The sequence below is a fragment of the Cavia porcellus genome, unplaced genomic scaffold (assembly GCF_034190915.1).
Source record: "Cavia porcellus strain 051 isolate PalLab524CR breed Dunkin Hartley unplaced genomic scaffold, mCavPor4.1 scaffold_22, whole genome shotgun sequence".
In the NCBI taxonomy this organism is placed as follows: domain Eukaryota; kingdom Metazoa; phylum Chordata; class Mammalia; order Rodentia; family Caviidae; genus Cavia; species Cavia porcellus.
In genome coordinates this window covers 29,461,937-29,483,878 of record NW_026947505.1, presented here as the reverse complement: position 1 = coordinate 29,483,878, position 21,942 = coordinate 29,461,937, and the positions used below count along the sequence as shown (strand labels likewise).

At 35.9% G+C, this 21,942-nt stretch overlaps 1 protein-coding gene across 2 annotated transcripts in view; it reads left to right on the top strand.

Annotated features, from left to right (window-relative positions):
* Hbs1l (HBS1 like translational GTPase) overlaps nt 1–14,094 on the top strand; it is a 74,475-nt gene extending 60,381 nt beyond the window's left edge. For both annotated transcript variants that reach the window (XM_063232974.1, XM_063232975.1), the window contains 6 exons: nt 1,652–1,756; nt 4,885–4,975; nt 5,302–5,410; nt 9,684–9,784; nt 12,090–12,234; nt 13,475–14,094. In XM_063232974.1, the coding sequence (XP_063089044.1) occupies nt 1,652–1,756; nt 4,885–4,975; nt 5,302–5,410; nt 9,684–9,784; nt 12,090–12,234; nt 13,475–13,486 (563 nt within the window). In that variant the 3' untranslated portion in view covers nt 13,487–14,094. The remainder of the gene's footprint in view (nt 1–1,651; nt 1,757–4,884; nt 4,976–5,301; nt 5,411–9,683; nt 9,785–12,089; nt 12,235–13,474) is intronic.
* Nucleotides 14,095–21,942: the final 7,848 nt, after the last annotated feature.

Here is a 21,942-nt window from a genome sequence, read left to right as displayed (position 1 = left end):
TATGAACTCCTTGAAGGACTTTTTTCTATATCTGTGGGACTTTGTGCAGTACCCGGCACATCACTGTCATTATTGTGTGTGTGTGTGTGTGTGTGTGTGTGTGTGTGTGTGTGTGTGTCACACCGGGAGTCAGACACAGGACCTTGCATTTGCCAGGCAGGTGCTGTGCTGCTGAACCATATTCTCAGTGCCTGGCACATAATTATTTATTAAAAACGTAAGAGGTAGTTACTCTTACAAATTGCTTGCTGACTTTAAATCCGTACCTTGCTCTCACTTTGAACTGCTGTTTGACTTGTGCCTGCACTGTTGCACTGCTCTGCCCTGTGTGTTTCTGCTGAAATCACCAAGTGTCCTCTTGGTTGCCAAAGTCAGTATACATCTGTCAGTCATGTCTTCTTATCTTCCGTGAACGTGCTGTGACTCCCGGTGCTGGGAGGTCCACCCACCGTGAGCGTTCTTCCCTTGGTTTCTGTGCCTGCTCTCTCTCTCCTTGCTACCCGTGTCTCTCATCGCTGCCGTTTCTGTGGGTGCCCCATCCTCTGACGTGCATGCTGTTCAGTTGCTGCAGTTTACATACTCCTTATGGTCTGACTTTCTTGATTTTCTCTATTTCCTGGATCTTGATGCTTCCCAAGTCTGTATTTCCAGCCCTGGCCTACTCGTTTGGCTTCCACACATACATGCTTCACTGCAGCTAGAGGCTTCCCCACGAGTGTACTCGTGAGGGCGCCGTGCCAGGCAGTGTGGTGTGTGGTGTGACTGTACGCCCTGGAACGCCACTCTGCCACCTATTTCTCACAGACACTCCGCATTTTCCAGGGCTGAGGTGGACCTTGTTTCCTAATTTCTTGTTGTCCACTTATGTGTAGTATTTTCAGATTCCTACTTTTTTGTCATTATCACTTACCTATCACTCTAAATTGTCATTTTTTATTCCTATTCTTTTCCTTCTAATAGTATGCATATTTCCATTAGCCTCTAATACAGAAATATCTTCATGTCAGTTCTGTGTTAACAGTTCTTTCTCGGCTTCCCATTACTGGATAGGATAAAATTTAGACCCTAAATGTGATTTGCAAGGCCCTTTATTATTTTCCCTTGCTCATCTCTGTTGGTTCATGTTTTACCTGTTGGAACCTTTTTTTGTTTTTTGTTTTTTCTTGATGATGCTGGGAATTGAATCCAGAGTTTTATGAATTTTGTGCTAGGCAGCCACTTTACCATTGACCCACACCCTAAGCATGCCAGCATGAATTCTTTAATGTACCTTTTAACATTTATTTTAAATAGCATTTGTCTTAGTTAAGGGTGATTGTTTTTGTCTTTCTCTTTACTAGGGTAAATTTCTCATAGATAGGGATCTGTATTTTCATGCCTTTTCCCTTAGTTTAGCAGAGTGCCTCGTACTTAGTAACTATCCATTAACTTTTTGAGAAAGAAATGAATTTCCACTTTTTGTAATTTGAGTATTTTTACTAGTGAAAAGAAAGAATGAATGCTGTATGCCATATTTAGTAGAGATAGTAAAAATCTGAAATGATTATTGGTTGATGGCCACTAAATTACTAGGATTTTAAAACTCAATATGACAGTATAAGCTTCAGGTAACATTGCTCTATGAGTCATAGGATTTTGACATTTTTTGCAGATCAAGGATCTGGATTTTGCGTGACTGGTAAAATTGAAGCCGGTTATATTCAGATTGGTGACCGACTGCTAGCAATGCCACCTAATGAAACTTGTACTGCAAGAGGTACGCATCTGCAATGTGATTTTGCTAGGCAAGCCTTCAGGCAGTAGATTTTTAAAAAACGTAGTTTAGTTATAACTCCAAAGTAAATAACCTCTTACTGAAATTGTAACTGACTGTCAAAATGATACTAACTGTTGAAGATTAAAATGTGAAAACATTAAACGATTTTTTCTACTGTGACTATATATAAATATATGTTCATTTTAACTGTGGTAGCATTCTGTTTTTGACACTGATTCAAGAAGCCTGGTTAGGATTGAACTAGATGTGTAGACACCTAACAGACATACAGTTAAAATCATATCTGTAGAAGAAGCAGAATCTAATCCAACCTCACAGTAACCAGTGGCAGATCAGGTAGTTTGTCATTTTCAAATATGTTTTTCAGAATAAAGTAACAATTTTGATCATGTTTATACCATACAAACATTTTAAATATAAAAAGACCTATAAAAGCTACAAATATAGGAAAACCCAATGTTGACAAAAGAACTAGAGTTGCCCTGCCACAGCCTCTGCTTTTGCACTGAGTTCTGATATGGTTTTTCATGATTGCTGATAATTATTTCTATCTTCTAGTGATTTACCATGTCCAATTATTTTTTTCTTAATTTGACTTAAAAGTCTGTAGTTTTGACTTACTTGCCTCTGACTCGAGCATTATCTGAAGATCTATTTTATACCATACAGTAATACTACCATAAAGTAGTATTAATTATATCAATTTTAAATTGAAATATAACTCTGTTGGGAGAGTTAAAACTTTAGTACTTCTCTTCATTTTTTTGTTTTTTGATACTGAGAATCAAATTCTGAACCTTGTGTTTGCCAAGCAGGTGCTGTGCCACTGAACTATATTCCCGACCCTACATTTATGTTGTTTATATACAGACTTACCCCAGACTAGTTATATATTTGAATGTATTTTTAATTTGGTTTCTTTTAAAGCAGATATCTTGATTATAGAAATTAATGAGTATGTGTTTAGTAACATGTTTAACTTGTTTTTAAAGACAAAATAATAAAAACAAATGTTGCTCTGTTTGACCTTTTTTTTTTTGCTAGTCAGGGGTCATGAAATTTCTGTTTACATAAAAGTCATGTACACTTTAAAAAATGTTCTTTTCCATAGATGTATTACTTGCAAGTACAGTACTCTTTGTTTTATTCCTTTGATTTTAAAAGGGGATCAAGAATTATAATACTTTCAAAATACCTATTTTTCTGCATGTCAGTAAGGTTTTTTTGAAAATAAGAACCAAAAAATCAATAGTCGTGACTTGAGATGATGATCTTAAATCACAGCATTTAGATATGTTCCCTTGTGACCTCTAAAATCCTTATTTGATCTTCTCTGGAAGTTCCACATTCTTCTCTCTTCTCCGTCTCCTTCCCATAAAGAAACGGCAAGCATAACTTTAATCAGTGGTGCTTAGAAGAGAAGCAGCAAGGAGAAGCACCCGCTCCCGAAGGCTTCTCCGCTCCTGCCAGCGAGAGTTCTCAGCCCTTCGTTCTGACCCCACTGCTCTGGCTCCATTTGCTTGTTTTATGCTTTTTTTTTCTTTTGGATATTTCAAGTGCTACTGTGATTCTAACTGGCTGTATCTCAAGGAGACTTGGCTGAATATGTTACCAATAAGTAAAAATTCCAAATCCCCTTTCACTTTATTAACATATTAAGTAGGAGTGTTAAAAAAAGAGCTTCTTTTTGTATTGTCTGTCCAATGAGAAAAGTCCTTAGGAAGGCAAATAATGGGACAACGTAACCTAGGTGGGAAAGAGAATAAGCAGGTGATATAACTAACTGGAAATTTTTGTATTGTTAATTGAACTTGTAATATGAAAGTCCTTCAAAATTTGAAGCAATCTCTGTTGTATAAAAAGTTAATTTTCAGTTCTGTATCTTACAGCAAATATCAGACATTATTGTAAATTTTGCATTTAAAAATTAGTTAACATTTCTTAATACAATAGTTGCTAACATTTTGGAGTCAGGAATCTCTCTGATAGTTGATTAAAGTTAGGTCTCCTTTTTTCAGATTAACGCTGATGTGTGCACTGGTGAAATTTTGCATAAAACTCTAGGTTATCTCTGAACCCCATAAAAACTAGAAATTCTTTCTCAGGAGTATGCTATATGGAATAAATGTATATTTGCATAAAGAAATGGGTGAATTAAACATCAGTCAAGAACTGTTCTAGTGTTTCACCTATGTGCTTCTTCATTATAACGTCCAGGTTCCAATGGGAAAGAACTTAACCAGTAAATGTAACCCATAAAATCAGAAAATATGAGATGACTTAAAAACCTTTGAGTAACTTTGTTACTCTAGGGAACTGTTCTCCAATACTGCCTCTAGGAGTGTTTGTAGGTAAATAGTGTATGCTTCTAGGTATATAGAAAAACTTGAATGTTTGTTAGTATTGGGGATTGAAGCCTGGGCTGGGTACATGTTTAGAGAAGTACTTTACCACTGAGCCACATCCTTAGCCTCTGGATTAATTTTTAAATTAAATTTTCTTACCACTTTTCCTTAATCTTTTTCTTCGCATAATCAGTTGTCAGTATACAGATCTCTTAAAAGAGGGTCTCCTTGAGCTCTGAATAGTTCAGAAGCCTGCTGAGAAGACCATTTGAAATTCTGACTGAGCACTGTTGGATTACTTTGAAAACATGAGCCATTTCAATGATTGTCCAGTTAAAAGTAAAGATCAGGAGACTGAAATACTACTACCTAACTTCCCCAGCACAGTGTATCATCAGGAATAATTTGAACTGCTTTACTATGCCTGCGTCCTTGATATAACAGAGGTGTTTGAATGAGGCTTGTTTCATGACTAGACCTTCATTGTTTAAATAATTTAAAAAGTCTTGATCGAAATAAGCAGAAGTCAGCCTTTTATGGACATGTACAAGTCTCTCATGTTAGGGTGGTGTTCTGGAAGAGTCAAGTCTAGAGGAAGTGTGTTTTCCTCAATGCTCACAGTTAAATTTCTCACTGTCAACCCATTCATATTGAAAATGATGAGTAGTGACTGATGAAGCACAAGCCAGTCAAACTCTCTTGGTTGTTATGGTTTGGTGTTGAGGTGTTTCACTGTATTCTTTGGTTCTTACTCATTTCCAGGAATCACTCTGCACGATGAACCTGTCGATTGGGCAGCAGCAGGCGATCATGTTAGTCTTAATTTGGTTGGGATGGATATCATCAAAATCAAGTGAGTAAGAAAATGAGTTTAGCAGCCATCATTTTGAATAAAAGATGTTAAAACACATAAATTTTGAACCAAAAATGGACAGCATTTGGCCAAAAATGGACAGTAGTGGAAATATTAGCATATGTTACTTAAGATTGGAATTAATACCTGTCAGTGCAAACATCTCATGTTCCTTGAATGAAAGGGATAATATTGTAAAGTCATGCTTTAACCTAAAGAGAAGAATAGCTTCCTACTATATTTCAGTTTCTTTATGAGTGACAGATCAGAGGTGTTCGTGTTGGATGTAAATTTATTTATCAGTTCCCTCCCCTCATTTGTTGCAGCGTTGGATGTATATTTTGTGGCCCCAAGGAACCCATTAAAGCTTGCACTCGTTTCAGAGCCCGGATCCTCATCTTTAATATTGAAATTCCTATCACTAAAGGATTTCCTGTAAGTTTCAAAATAGTTTGTTCTTATTTTTATAATTCAAAGTAGCTTTATGCTAAAAACTTGGGGTCTGGGGCTATAGCTTAGGGGCACAGCACCTGCCTGGCAATCCTGAGTTTGATTCCCAGTACCAAACAAACAAACAAAAACTTTATTAGATGTTATCTTTATTTTTTAAAATCAGTATCTTATTATTCTCATTTAGAAAAATAAAGTTAGAATTTAAAGATGATTTTCTAGCCAGGCATGGTGTCGTATGCCTGTAATCCCAGCCCTTGGGAAATTGAGGCAGGAGGATCATTGCCTGGGCTACAAAATGAGCTCAAGGCCAGCCTGAATTGCGTAAGGAGACATTGTCTCAAAAAAGACAAAAACAATTTGTTTTTGTTTTTATTTTGCCCATTGAACTTGAGAACTTTTTCAAAGAGGCATGAAAATATTTTGAAATTAACAAGATATAAACTGATGACGATAAAATTTAGGGGTAAATAGTAGATAAGTTTTCATTGTATAGTGGAGTTTACCTAATAGTTTTAAATTGGACCTTTCTGGATTTTTGTTTTGTTTAGTATACTTTTTTATAGTGTGTTTCTAGTAATAAAAATAATAGATTGTTTTAGGAAATTTTGGAAATCTCCAAAATACAGAAAATATTAATATATAATTGCGAAATCTGTAGAGATCTCTTTACATTTCAGTATACTTTCATGTGTGCATATTACCCTGTATGTGCACACACTGGTATTTATGGGTACATCGTGCGATCTGTTGACATACAATAACTTTCTGAAGTTACTTTTAGTGAAGCAGCATATTTAGACTCTTCATGCTGTGAAGTTGGTTTGCAGGTTATCACTGATCAGTATCATTTGAATATACACATTTTTTGGGAGGAAGGAGATTTTAATAACATAATGTTACTTGCCCAGGAAAGATTGCTTGTGAAGAGTCTGAATTTTTGTTTATGTGTGATTTTTTTTCACAGATATAGGACCATACTGTATAGTTTAGTACCTTGCTTTTGTTACTTAACAGATAAGCATTTTAGCCTTTTTTTTTTCTTCTTAATATCATTTCATGTTGTACAGATTCTGAGTGACCATTTTCACCATTTGATGATGGATCTTTCAGATAATAAGACAGTATTAATAACCTTTCAACTTGTTAAAGTTACTGATAATGTTTAAGAGATTGAGAACCAATTTATGTACCTCATTTAAATTCATCTTATCTGCATTTGAGATAACCATGTACTTTGTTTATAATTCTTTATTTCTGTGTAAACTCTATCATATAAATGTTGTATTCATAAGATACTATGAGGTACTTTAATAATTGTATCACATATCTTCTTTTAAAAAATAAAAATATGTCATCAAAAAGTTTGTTATAGTTGAAAATATTCAGCTTTTAAGTATTCAAAATTCACATATGATCAGCAAGTAACTGCCAGTTATTGCTGTTGAAGGGATGGAACTCATTCATAGAAAGTGATGTGTCCTGAGGGGAGAAGATGGGGAAGCTGGTTTCTGTATGGTTTTACTCATTTAGTAATAATATTTGCCAGTGAAGAGGTAGAGAGGTCAAGAGGTCGGTAGTAACTTTGAATAGTACTGCTGTCTTCCTGTCGACAATAGCCTCAAAAATATGCATGAATTGATAGTATTCAGCATAGCATTACGAGATTCTGCCTGTATATGTATTCACAAATACTAGGATAGAACTTGATACAGAAAAAAATGGCTGTTCTTGTCAAATAACTCACTCCCTATGGGAATAAAACTCCCATTAATTCTTTTAATTAAGAGAGTCTTAATTAAAATTTCACAATTTAAAGACCAGTTCCTCAATACTACATAAATATATTTAAATTTCTCTTAACTATAAACTCTATATGCAGTATTTATAAAAAAAAGTCCTAGAGGAATGGGTTACCTACTAAGTGAATTCATATTTGATTTTGTTTCATAGTGGCAAATTATACGTAACAAAATTTGCCATTTTGATCATTTTTAGGGGCAATAAGTGTCATATAAATGGAATGATGCATGTTTTTGTGTTTAGATTATTTCACTTGTCATAATGTTTTCAAGATTCACCCATATTGTATCATATATCAGAATCTATCCCTCTTTAAGGTTGAATAACATTCTAGTATGTGTGTGTCACATTTAGCTTACATAGTCCTTTATTGATTGACATTTAGTTGTCTTTTTGCTGTTATGAATGATGCTGCTATGAGTCCCTGCTTTCAATTCTTTTGAGGTATACCTAGGAGTAAAATTGCCAGATTATTTGGTAATTCCATGCTTAACTTGAGGGATACTAAATTGTTTTTCAGAGGCTGTACCATTTAATTTCCCAGCAGCAGTGTATCAGGGTTCTATTTTTTCCACATGCAAGTTTCTTGTCAATCCCATTTTTCTGGGTCAAAGATATAATTTTGTTTTTTATGTGCTAAACTATGAGTATAAAACAGTATGGTGGTTTTTATTTGTATTTCTGTAATGATTAGTGACATTGACAATCTTTTCATAGACTTGTTTGGTCATTGTGTTCCTTTGGGGTAATGCTATTGAAGTCCTTTACCCATTTCTTAAATTAGATTATTTGTTGTTGAGTTATGAGAATTCTTTTTTTTGTTCTTCATACTTACCCTTTATATCAGCTGTGAATTTAAAATATTTTCTTTTATTCACTGTCTTTATGATGTTCTTTGATGGACTAAGGTTTGTAATTTTGAAGAAGTCCAGTTTATTTATTTATTTCTTTTGTTGCCTGTTCTTTTTATGTCATGCTGAGGAAACTTGCCAAATCCATTATCGGGAAACTTGCCCTATACTTTGTTTGAAAAGTTTCATAATTTTACTTCGTATGCTTAGGTCTTTGATCCATTTGAGTGAATGTTTATGTATGGTAGTAGATAAGGTTCATCTTCATTCTTTTACACAGGGATATCCAACTTTCCCGACTATCATCATTTGTTGAAAAGACTGTCCTTTGCCTAATGAGTGATCTTGGAACCCTTGTTGAAAATCACATGACCATGTATTTGTTATTTTAAAAATACAGATTACTTAGAAGTTACTTAGTGTTTTACACCTAAGATTACGTGTCCATTACATTTTATAAAACACTAGCTATTTGATTCTCATGACTCCACATAGAGCGCATCTCCAGTCCTGAAACCCTGCAGACTAGTGAGATTTATTTATTTATTTGTTTGTTTGTTTATGGCACTGGGAACTGAACTCAGGGCGTTGTGCTTGCCAGGTAGACACTGTGCCACTGAGCTATATCCCCTGCCCTAGTGAGTTTTAGAATTCAGAAATGTTATGATTTTAGTACCGTAAAAACTCTGCATGTGTTATGTAAAACCCTAACACAGGGAGGCAACATCAACCTGTGATGAAACATTTTTGCTGCACCAAAAATTATTACTATTAAAACTATGTGAGATACACAAGGCTATGAATTGCCTCCTTTCAAGTCTATTTTTGTTAACTGATTAGATTTATAACAGACTTTGGGAAAAATGTTTGGGTTTTCACTCGTTTGGGATTTTGGAGTTGTCGGTGGGAGACGGTAGCCTGGTGTTAAAACTGCCTCTGTTAACAGATGAAGCGGAGCCTGAGGGGTAGGACTGTGTGAATGTTAGGGTGGTTAGGTCAGGATCGATTTTTCATCACTTTCACTGTGAAGTCCAGTGCTTTCATTGTTGCTGAATGTGACATTACCCCTCTCCCTTATGCTGAAGCAGTTCACAGTTGTTGAACATCTCCTATACCAGGTGCGTGAGCCATCCTGTTGTTCATCCCAGCGCTGTCAAAACCTACCTGTCTCACAACTGAGAAAGCCAAGCTACAGACTCAGCGTTGGGATTCGATCCCACGTTATTGTGTGCTATTCCTTCCATAAAAAGAATGGTACAGCAACAATAGCAATGGCTGTAAATGAGTCAGTCTCTTAATCTTTATAATTACCAGCTATGATGTTACCGTCCACATTTAGAAGAAAAAGCTGACAGGAAACTTGTGCAGTTTATTAAAGTTTATGCCATACTAGAAAGGTAGAAATCTGAATCGCCTCTCATGAGCTTTTTCTCTTAGAAAGTTAAGTATCGCCTGATTAGTGTGGTAGGACTCAGACAGGCTTCTGGAGATACTGACCAGCTCTAAGTAGTAATGCGGAATGAATGTACTTACGTGTACTTACCAGTGGAAGGACGAGAACTGCTGTGGAAACAGTTTTCAGTGTTAACAAGTTTTTGTTTTAGGTGCTGTTACACTACCAAACCGTCAGTGAACCTGCTGTTATTAAGCGATTGATTAGTGTCTTAAGCAAAAGCTCTGGTGAAGTCACGAAGAAAAAGCCTAAGTGAGTATTTGAATGCAGAAATCATAAATGCTAACCATTTAAGAAGTTCCTTCACAGGTTAACCCGTTTGCATAGTATTCCAGAAATAGAATTTTTAATGACTGGATTAATAAAACATTAAGAACAAATGTTTAAGCTCCTGTTTCAGTATGAAAGTTAGATATGTATAGTGGTGAGAGTTGTAAATTACATTTATCTTTGTATCAAGCTCTAGATCTTGATGATTTGTCGATGAGGACATTCAAAAACTAAACCTGTGCTTTTAAAGATGAATTTATGTTTAGCCACTGATTTCAGATTTCAGCTTTGTGCTTTCTGTAACTGTCCCCTACTTAGCAAGCTCATTTCCTATACTAAGAAGAAAGTGGTCTGTACATTTGATGGTGCCTTGTTTTTTTCCTACTTGGAAAGAAATTTCTCCTCAGAAGTCCATGTGGAGTCTTACTTAGCATTTGGTGATTTCCTCCATTCTAATGTCCAGGCCTACTTGTGGACAGTTTCCCTTTGGTGGAGATAAAGTTGTTAATTTTCAGAGAAAGTACTTCCTGCAAAACTAAGCATTGTAAATAAAAACAAAATTCAAAACGCTAGAGATGAATGTAACAAAGTATAGGTTTCCTAGTCTAGTTCAGCTAAAGGCTAACAATCACAGTTTGGCTTGGCTGCTTTAGCTTCGGGGTTTTCCTGAAGTTCAGCCCTGTGGGGAATCCCACCTAAAATCCCCTTATTTTGTCCTTGTGAGTTCCTCACCTTCTGCACCTGCATTCAGAGGCCCACAGTGGTTAGTGGGTTAATGCATTGGCTGCAAGCAAAAAAGAACCTTTACAATTCTCTAAACTCAGGCCAGCTTCTCAGCACAGAGGAAGGGCTGTTGACCTCTCTCTTTTGGTGGCTCTTCTGAACAGGAAGGGGACTTTAGATCCTATCGTGAATGCTTCTCATAATGTTGTGGAACATGTGATATTCTAAAGGACTAGCCTTTTTATTTATATATTTGTTTTTTTGATGCTGGGGATTAAAGCCAGCTCCTTACATAGTCTAAGCAAGAGCTTTACCACTGAGCTGCACCCCTAGCTCTCAGACTAACATTCTTTGAAGATTACATTATTCTGTACCACAAATGGTTTTATATGATTTGCATTCTCAGCAGGCATATGAAGAGCTAGGAGAGTGACGCAAAGCTCAGAAGTGGCAGAGCCTGGCTTCTAACCCACTTTTTTGGTTCCATAAATTATATTTGTTTGTGCAGAGGAAGGTTGCTTTGTCCAGATAATTGATTTAGACAATTTTCAACCTGAAATTGGCTCATGATGGCTATCCTGAGTTTCTCCTCCGTCTTCTGGTTATAGGGTCCTAAGCCAGTGGTGCTGGGGTTTACTGTGTTTTTACGGTGGCTTTCCCTGTCCTCTGTTTATGACTCTGTCTTCTCCCCTTGTTTTACCATCTCACCTTCCCCTTCACTCTAGTTCAGTCACGTCGTAGACTCGGGTGTTTTATACAGAGTGGAATTTAACTGTATAGAAAGTAAGTTAAGCATAAGTTTTAAATACAGCTTGAGTCTCTCTTCCATATGGATTTGGATTTGGGGCTGAGATCATCCAAAGCCAGTGTTTGAATTTTTTTTGAATGAACTTGTTTAGTTTAGCCTGTCTATGTGTGAACTAGCTTTCAGGAGAATTTATGTTTTCTGTCTCTTTCTAGAGTACATCAAAATTAAATTAGAAGCTATTTCAAAATGTCTTCTGGGTTCTGTCTCCTCCGTTAAGTATAGATGGGGTGCATGCACAAGGATTTTGTCTACTTAGTAATATGAAGCCATTTCTAATGTGCTCCCCTTCTCCTTTGCTACACATGTCGTATTGTGGCAGAGCCCTTTATGTCATTATGTTATTCTTATGCAGGGTAGGAAGAGAAGGGGTAGAAACAGACTATTTCAGAGTAATCTCGGCACCAGGGGATTGTCCTCTTTAAAGGTTAACAGCTAAAGAGTGTAGCTCCGTTGTGGAATGTGCTTAGCATGCATGAGCAAGGGTCTGGGTTTGATCCTTAATACCAAAGAATAAAGCAACGAAGACAACGTTCTTATATAGTCTGTAAGTTATATTCAGCTCACAAAGTTATAGACATTGTATTTCTCTTAAAATACTCATTTTCCTGAGTTTTACTCCCAGTACCAAAAAAAAAAAAAAAAAAAAAAAAAAAAAAAAAAAAAAAAAAACCAAAGCTCATTTCCCAAGCTGTTTTTATTCTTTTTTAACTTTTAATGTACATCTATTTGTTCTTTTTTTTCTCCCTTTCTTAATAGGTTGTTGACAAAAGGCCAGAATGCATTAGTAGAGCTCCAGACACAAAGACCAGTGGCTCTTGAGCTCTACAAAGATTTTAAAGAGCTGGGGAGATTTATGCTGCGGTACAGTGGTTCCACGATAGCTGCTGGTGTTGTCACGGAGGTATTTTGTAATGACTAATTATGTGACCATGCCTTTGGGATTGCTTTTTTTGTTTAACCTTTTAAGGATGATGACTGAGATTTTATGGCTTAAGGAATACACAAGGTATTGGAAACAGAAATTAAAACTTCCATTAAAAATTAAAAGAATGATAGAAAGCAAATGTTGGTTATAAACCTCACAACGAGTCTTCCCAACTGTATTCTTGACTGATCATATTGCTCAAAATTAAAGAAAAATTGTTATAAAAAGGATCCATCAGAATGCAGTCCATATTTTGAGTATCTAAGTGTTAACAGCCAATGATGGGGGTAACAATTTTGTTAAATAGCTTTCAGTAAAGTTTTTTCTTTAAGTAGGTGTTAGTATATTTGAAATGATTCATTCAAAAAGTTCAAATTAAGGTATTAGTAATATTTCTGAAATATGCCTACTATATAATGCAAAGCATAATTGAATTTTGGAGGAGAGTCAAGTGAATAAGGAAATATCAGTCAATTAAATTTTAACATCATAATATGAATTTTATGAATATTATCTTTTAAGGAGACTTCATATGACTATTCTCTGGATGAAACTATTGAGTTCATTCAATTGGATATATACTTTGAATACAGAGCTTTAAGTTCTATCAGAATTTACACATGGACCATGAAAAGTCTTGTTTCTAAAGTACAAAGAAACTTTATGTACATCATTTATATAAAATATTTGTGGGGATCAATATAGGGCAAAGGTGAAAAGAATAAGCTCCAGAGTTAAAATCCCCACTGTGTGCTTGCTCCACTGACTTCGGTTAGCACAAGTGCATTTCTCCTTTAACTTACTCATCTGTAACAATGGGTGATGGAATCTGTCTTCTTTGAGTTGTGGAGGGGAATGATCCATCCAAAGCACTTGGCACAGTAATTGTCTCTGCATTCAATAAAGATCAACTTTGTTATGGTCATCAATATCATATTTACTCTTTCAAGACATTCTTTATGAAACAGCATTCTAAGAAAGGAGTGTTCTTGTGGAAAATAAGGGAAAGAGTATAGTAAATCTTAGAAACAGCATGACTAGGCAGGAAGAAAACGTAGGGAGAACAGCATGCTCTTGAGATAATAAATCACTGTCATTTTGTGTTGTTATTTTTATAATACAATTAATTAAATTGTAGGAAATATATTTTCTCTTTACAGATAAAACAATGACTGATTAAATTATAACAAGTGTCTTTTTTTTTTTTTATTTACAGATAAAAGAATGATGGGTCAGAATTTTACCATGCTTCCAAATGAAATAACTCACCGGTGATTTTTAAAACTCCAGTTATGCAATTAAAGAAAAAATGTAGAATTGGTATTTTTAAAGGAGAGAGAAAATTTAAAGCTAAAATAGCTGTAAGGAAGTATTAATAATCATTTCTGCAAAATTTCAAGTTTCCATCAGGCAAAGAAAGGCTAATGTTGCACTTTCATTTAAAAAATTTACCTTTTCAATGGTAGTAAATGGATTATGATCTTTGAAAATATCAGAAATAGAAGATACTGACATCATCATGAAATAGACTACTTCCAACCAAAACAAAAACATTTTCAGTTTTTTCTTTGCATTCAAGTGTATGTACATTTTTTTAAGGAAAATAACTAAATTGGGCTTTTGAGGTAGTTCATATCAGACCTGAGGACTTTTTAAAGTTAACACTAAGCAAGATATACTGCAGGTTATAATAAAGCTCCTTCATAGTTAGCATAAGAATGCCCAACAAGTCAACTTTAAGGAAGCAAAATTTGGGGTTAGTGGAAGCTGTTTTGTTGGTAACTAAGATATTTAAGTTGTAAAGCTAGCTAATAAAATACCTTAGTTTGAGCATAATGGAATATGTGTTTTGTTGTTTAGACATTTTTGAGATTCTCACTTATTACAAAATATTACTTGTGGGTTTTGTGGGCCCTTTTTCAACTAAGAGTTTTCTGGCTCTTTCACATGAGTTCTTAAGGGACCAGGGATTTAGCTTAGTGGCATAAGCGCCTGCCTGGCACGTGTGAGGTCGGGAGTTCGATCCCCGGTACCCAAAAAAAAAAAAAAAACAAAAAAAACAAAACAAAACAAAAAAACGCCAAAAACAAACACATGAGTTCTTACTTTTTCTCCTAATGGTAAATCATATTTAGTCTTACCCATTTCTAACCATACCTTGGGTTTCCCAGTATCACTTTTAGAATTATATTATATTTGTAATGTCTACATCTGTATCTTGCATACTTTATAGATTGTGAGCCCTCTAGGAGTAAAATTCATGCTTTTTTCTTTACATTTTCAAGAACAAACTCCAAAGTTTACTTCTTTAACCAGTGTTTGTTGGACTTCCTTTTGGGTCTAAGAAGCTTCACAGCAGATTTGGTCCTTATCTGAGCCCAGGACTCTGATCTGGTGGACTGTTTATAATCAAATTAGAAGATGGCATGATTTTGTATATCAGTAGCATTTCATTTGCTTAACTGAACAGTAACAACCGTATTGGCAAATGCACAGATCAGGAACATGCTGCTTGGTGAGTGATCGCTAAGTGAACACACCCATAAATTTCTGTACAATAGGGTGCAATATTTGAGTAAATTTACTGAGACAAAAAAGTATTTTATGTATATATTATATAACTAAGACATGTGACAGAAACTTAAAGCGGCTTAAATAACAGAGAAGAATTTTTGCTGACATAAGAGGAACTCCCTGCCTTTGAATCAGTCTAGATTGAACAACTCATATGATGTTTACAAGGTCTCATATCTACTTTCTCTTGTCTAATGTTGATTTTATCCTCAGACCTGTTAAATCCCCCTGCAATGCCAAATTTTAGACAGATGCGGTCATTCTGATGGTACTCCTAGGCCCTCCTTGTGGGACAAAGACAGCCCAAATGAGCGTTTTCTCCAGAAGTCCTAGAACCATCTCATCATTGCTTTATGGTTGGGTTTTCTCTATACCTTGGGCATCCTCATGGTAAAGTGTGAAGAGAATGTCACCCCAAGCACTGAGTTCGAGAAGGGGCTTAAATGAAGGGTGGTTGAAATTTGGGTTATTAGAAGAGGAAATGGATTGGGGAGAGCACAAAGAAGACACATTCACTGTGTGTGTTACAACAAGGCCATGATAGAATTACGTGGGAATTTTAAAAATTTAGCATAAATAATTACTACTAGTAGTAGAAATCCATTTCTTAGGTTTATTGTAAGTGCAGTTTTTATATTTTGTTTATAGTTGATTATTGAAGGGAGTGATTTTATTAAAAGGATCCTTTGTTGGGAAGTGTTGAGGGTAGAGAGTTGGAGTTAATTAGAGACAAGTACAGGATCATGCCCAAGATTGACTGTGGTCTGATTTCTTCTGTCTGGGTACAGATCAGATCTCAGGACTAACCAAGGTGTGCTTATTACTGTAAACTGTGAAGCAGAGTTCATAGTATGAACGCCTCCAAGAGCAGTGTGCCCTGCAGATAGTGCAGCAGGGACAGCATGAGGAGGAAGGGAAATTAATGTGCTGTGTACTTACTTAAGAAAATTTCCCGAGTCAATTAAACTTGTAAATGACAGTCCTTCCCCTGCTCATTAAGCAATGTAATAGGGTGAAAGAGGAGGCAGACTTTGCATGGGTGATGTGGTCCACTAGGGCAGCTTTTAGCTTTCAAAGTGGCAACACATAAACTCCCACCAACAGTAGAAAACATTCTTCAGGACCCAGCCACCTCCAGTAAGAAGAGCCACACTACTGAGAACAAATAGCAGTGGGCCCAAAGCAGCATGGGCAGTGGAGCTGGATCCTGGATGGGTGGGCCACGAAGCAAGGCTGGGAGCTCGACGGCAGCACGGGCATCTGCTTGTCCTCGTGTCTCCTTCAGGTCTGGGCAGCTCCCGTGTGCGTCCTCTAGAAAGGGAACATAGCTGGTTGCCTGGGATCCTGCTAGCATTCAAGCGGGCTGTGAAGGAGATTGAGAGTAATTTGTACGGCTTGGAAATTTGTTTAGTTCATTATTTAAGTGTGAGTAAAAAATATAGTAACAGGCATGTGGAAAAATCTGTACTACCTGAGGAATATTTCTGGGTGCATGGAAGCAAAACTGGTGTTTAAAATGTAGAAAGGTGCTTTGCTGGGGAAGGAATTAGAAGAGGTTAGAAGAGACCACAAGGGGACCTCAGTCCTGGGTTCAAAGGCTCATTGAATTTGCTCCCTTGTATTGCTCTTGTTCCTTTGTCAAAGATGAGTGTATTACTTTTTAAAAAATACTCATTGATGGCTATAAAGAACAGATTATAATTCCAGAAAGTTGGATAAATGAAGCTGACCTTGGAAAACACTCCTGGAAAGCAGATAGTTGAAAATGAACAGGAATACTCCAAAGTTGTCCAAGAAGAAAGCATACCAAATTTTATATAAACACAGTAAAGGGATTACCGGTGTGTTTTCTACTAAAACTTTTTTAAATTAATTTTTTTTTGTCCTGTGAAACTTTTGTGATATTAAAGCAAAATCTGCCCTGAAAATTCATCCTTAAAGAAATAACTGATGAAACAACCGCAGGCTCTTCAGTTTTCAACCATAGGTTAAAGGAGGGATGACTTCCAAATTCAGTGCTCTGCTGTGTTAGGCTCACAGGGGAGGGTAGGAAAATCTCTGGAGGATTCAAAACTACTTCGATCATAAAGCAGTAATTCAAGATTTTGGAAATGATTGCAGGAAGTACAATCATTTGTTGATGCCATCAAAGACCAGTAGGACACGAATAATATAGTCAAAATGAATTTTACTGAGGTATGGTACAGCAAGAATGCAAACCATCCGGAACTGGAGGAGCTTCTGCGTAAGAAGTTGCGAGGGAGGGCTTGTTACAGAATTTGAGCACGTACAGGCAATTTGGGGCAGGGCCCGCGTGAGCGAGGGTGTCTTCTGGACTGAGTGCTATCAGAAAGTGGAGGTAATTTTGCTGTCCCTTGCCACAGTTTTAATGAGGGAAGATGGGATGGAAAGGACCTGCAGTGACACATGTGAACCACAAGAGGGGGTGTTGAGTAACAGCTTGTGCCGTGCTCTTTTTTTTTTTTTTTTTTTTGGTATTGGGAATCCAATTCACGACCTCTCCCGATGTCAGAGATTTGGAGATCACTCTTCAACAGAAGAGTGCCATAGTCTAGCTGTGAGTCCCAGGCCAGTGTTAAGCTACCAGAAGCTACATTTTCTCTCACATTGAAACCATGTAAATATGTAGAACTAAAACAATAGTGTAAATGTAATGCAGTGTAAAGTAAAATAATAAGTGAATTAAGTTATATCTTAAATATGAAGACAGGAAATGGGAAGAAAAAGCCTTAAGTTATCTAAAATCTATAAAGTCATTTTTTTCTGATAGTCACATAAAATTTAAAGATTTTAGGTAATCAATAATGGAATTAATGAAAGTTCATGTTGATTCAGAAGATAAGCAAAGAAATGTCTGTAGAGCAAAAGATAGAAAATAAAGCTAATCAAGTAAGGACAAAGGCAGCAACTATAATAAACTAGACTGTTCTCCTAAAGTGGTAGACTTCAAAGCTAATGATGATGCTACTTCCAAAGAATATACCTAAAATTAAATGTCAAATGGTATAGGAAAAAGGCACAGATATGTTAGGGGAAAAACATTGATTGGGTGTCTTAAACATGTTAGGCAATCTTCATCATATAATAATACATTTAATGTGAGGTTCTGTAGTTATATGAGGCATGGATTATTATCTGTAGAGAAAAATGAAACCTAGAGGGATTAATAAAAGTAGTAAATAAGTTACAAAGTCATGGTTGGCATTTAATTGTAAATCTGACCGAGGCATGTTCATTATACTATACTACCTCTCCTGAAGTCAGGATATCAAAGCAAGCAAACAAAACACATGAAGATCAAGAACATCTCATTATTAAAGTAAGATGCATAATGAGTACCAAATAGCATCAAAACGCCTAATGAAAATGTTAGAAATCAAGGTGCATAATTGGAGATTTTCATAATATTGCCGTATGGGTCAGGTAAAGTTTTTAGAATACTTAGCAAAGCAGAAGGAATGAAATATGTGCCAAGAGAATATACTATTATGTCATTTTCTTTAAGAATGTAAGCAAAGAACTAAATTTAGAAAATCAACTCAGTGGGTCAGCCCATAGATATCAGAGTTCTTTTTCAGCTTAAAAATAACAAATAGATTTAGCTCCCCTCAAATTATAGATCCTGAGATTATTGGCTATAGAATATAAAGTCTGGATAAAATATCTAACTCTTTAATATTTACTTAAGTGGGAATCTGAGTAAACAATATAAGTTTTAAAAGTGACCAGACATTTTAAAATCAACCAAATACAACTTTTAGAAATGAGAAAATATAAATAATTGAAACTAAAAACTGGTAGACTAGACAGATTAGATGCAGTTAGAAATAATCAGTAACTTGGAACATAGGTCAGAAAATTTACCTAGAATATGACACAGAGATAAAGATATGAAAGTAATTCATGTTTAGTAAAGATACCATGATAATGAATATATATAAAATTATAAGTCAGTGGAAATAAAGAGTATATATACAAGTAATTTCAAAGTCATAACTAACAGTTTCCCAGGACTAATGAAAGACATGGTTCCACGAAGAAGCATAACCCATTTCAAATATGATAGAAATTCACATCTAAATACAGTATAGTGAACTTGCAGAATACCAAAGGCAAGGATCCTAAACTCAAAAGCCAAACTCTCAAAGGAACACAAGTGAACAACAGAATGGAAGACAGAAGTAGCAGAATACACCTTCACAGAGTTAAAGAAAGTCAGTACTAACCGGTAAGAGGGTTTGGTTGCCCATGGCATCGGCAAGGTGTGCACAAGCAGTAGCCACCTCTCCAAAGCTCTGTTTCTCAGTTTCTCCCCCTGCCCCACTGCTACTCAAAATACCTCAAGGTAATTAGTTTATAACAAGAGAATTTTCTTCCTTAGCGTTCTAGAGGCTAAAAAGTGCAAGGACAGAGTGCTGCAGATGCAGTGTGGTAAGGGCTCTCTGCTTCAAAGTCTGCACATTGCAGCATCTCCACATGACACGGAAGCAACTTCCAGCTCTTCCATGAGGGCATGAGGACAAAACTGTCATTGCCTAATCAGCTCTTAAAAGGTCACCTCTTAATACGGCTGCACTGTGGGTTAATTTTCAACATGAATTTTGAAGGGACACAAACATTCAAGCCACAGCTCTCTGTCTATACAAGAAAAGCTCTCGACCAGGCCAGCCCAGCCCACATCACACTGATGCATCAAATTGTGCTGAGGTTTGATTTGTCTAATGTCTCTACTCATTCCTTGTTTGTACTGTAGCTGCCTGATTATGTCTGATCTTCCTAAGTTACTCTGCTTAATGCGCGAATAAATGTCATGTGAACTTTGGATAGTTTGCAAGTTTGGTTATTTGTCAGTTCAGAATCATTTCAGAGAAGGGAACATAGGAATGACTCAAGAATCTATGTTTTCTGATAGTCACTTCTCACAGAATATAAATAAGTTGGAAATTTGGTGTTAAATATAAATCTTATGCACTAACAAAAAACTAGGCCTCAAGGCCCAGAAGTCGAGAGTTGAACCAACATGATTTCTTTTTTTTTTTTTTTTTTGTCTTTTTCGTTTTTATCGGTACCAGGAATCGAACTCACGACTGCCTGCTTACAAGGCAGGTGCTTATGCCGCTGAGCTAAATCCCCAGCCCCGAACCAACATGATTTCAACAAAACATGTTGAAACTATGGAGCACCTGTAGAGCCCCATGGGAAGCAGCAAACTGCACCAGCACTGTGATCTGAGGAACTGTAGTTGTGAGGTTTATTTATTTAAACTTGTTTGCAAATACACAATATATTCATACTAAGGAAGATTTCAGGTTATCAACAGAATAATATTCACAGGTTCAGTGCAGTAAAAGGGTGCACTGTTTAAAAAACAATACCTCAAATGGAAAGTGTAAAAATATGCCTATATAACTGCTAATGGCAAGGAAAATATTTAAGATTATTCAGGAAAAAAATGAAAATACTACAATATTTGCTAAACCATCAGAAAGCTATACTAATGGCTTCCTCTTTGTTTTGGCTACTTAGAAAGCTTACAGCAAAGTTTGAGATTCAGCCTCAAAATTGTCCAAGCATTGTAAGTCAGACATTTTATAAACTATATCTCTGGTTTTATCTTTTTTGCAAGCCTTTATTGTCCATTCCCAATATATCCTTTTTCACCCCTTCAACTTACTGTAATTGGCGTATTTGAATATTTTTTATGTTACCACAAATGATTGTGAAATGCAAAATAATATAAATCAAAGTAAAAAAGTGTAACGCATATACGTATCACATATAATGTGTATATGTAATGCAAATATATAACATACATATTTGTAAATGTGTGTACTGTGTAGGTGCGCATTATAAATGCATATGATATAAAGCAATAAATACAGCCTTATTTTTATTATCTACTAGAGAAAAGTTAGTTATTTCACTACAGAAACCTAGAAAAGAAACAAAGTGAGTCTCAGGAAGTATAAGTCCATACTAATATAATTTATGGAGTAAATAAGTAAAGCAGTGGAGAGTACAGACAAATCTCCCTAGAAGAAACATTTCAATTTATTGAGATATTCTTCTGTCCTTAAAGAGGAGGAACATTACTACCCATTCTTTAGTGTGGGTTGAATGCAGTAACTTCTTTCTTGCAGGAAAATGTTGAAAAAGAAGGATAATTTTAAAGTGGAGAAACCTGTTATGTGTTACCTTACCAAATGCTGAAGGTTAACATCAACTGTGAGGTCATGCTGGTTGTGGGAACCATGCATGTAATGAGAAGGTGAGAAGGACACTTCCTCTCTGTCCTCCACCCAGAAACTCCTAACACCAGTCTAACTATGAGAGAAACATCACACAGGTTCCAATTCAGGCTTATCATATAGGTTTCTTGACCAATACTCATCAAACTTGTGAAGGTCATCAAACCCAAGGAACATCTGAGGAATTTATTGTCAAGAGGAGCAAATGCAGTGTGATGTTGTGAATAGGATTCTCCATCAGAAGAACTTTAGGTAAAAATCAACAAAAAATGACTCTAGACTTTGATTAAAATATATATATCACCACTGGTTCATTCATTGTGGTAAAGCTATGCTGAGTTAAGATATTAACAATGAAAAGCTGGATCTTGGTTTCTGTAAATACCAAATGTTCTTTAAAAGGTCCATTTTTCACAGTTTTACATTTCCATTATTTGATATAAACAAAATAATAATAATAATATAAATAATCCATAGAACCGTAAAAGTACATTAGAAAGTCTTCGCATCTATCCTGTGTTCTTGATCTCAGAACTGCTGTCTGGGCAGACAAAGATGCCTCCAAAGTGAAGAATGAAATAGTGGAATTGTAGCCCCATTCCTGAAAAGCTGTGTGCACAGGCTGAGATGTCCATGTTCTAAGTTTCGTGCTCCTTCTATTCCAAATGTGCTTGAAAAATTCCATGACCTTTCTTGGATGATACAAGTAGCTCTTGCTGGAGTAAAAAACCCCTTTTTGTGAACATCAGGCTTTGTTTCTTTCTACCCTTTGTCCCAGGTCAGAACTATCCACATAGCCTCAACTAATTGCAAAGTGAATACAGAACGCTTGAGACAAGAC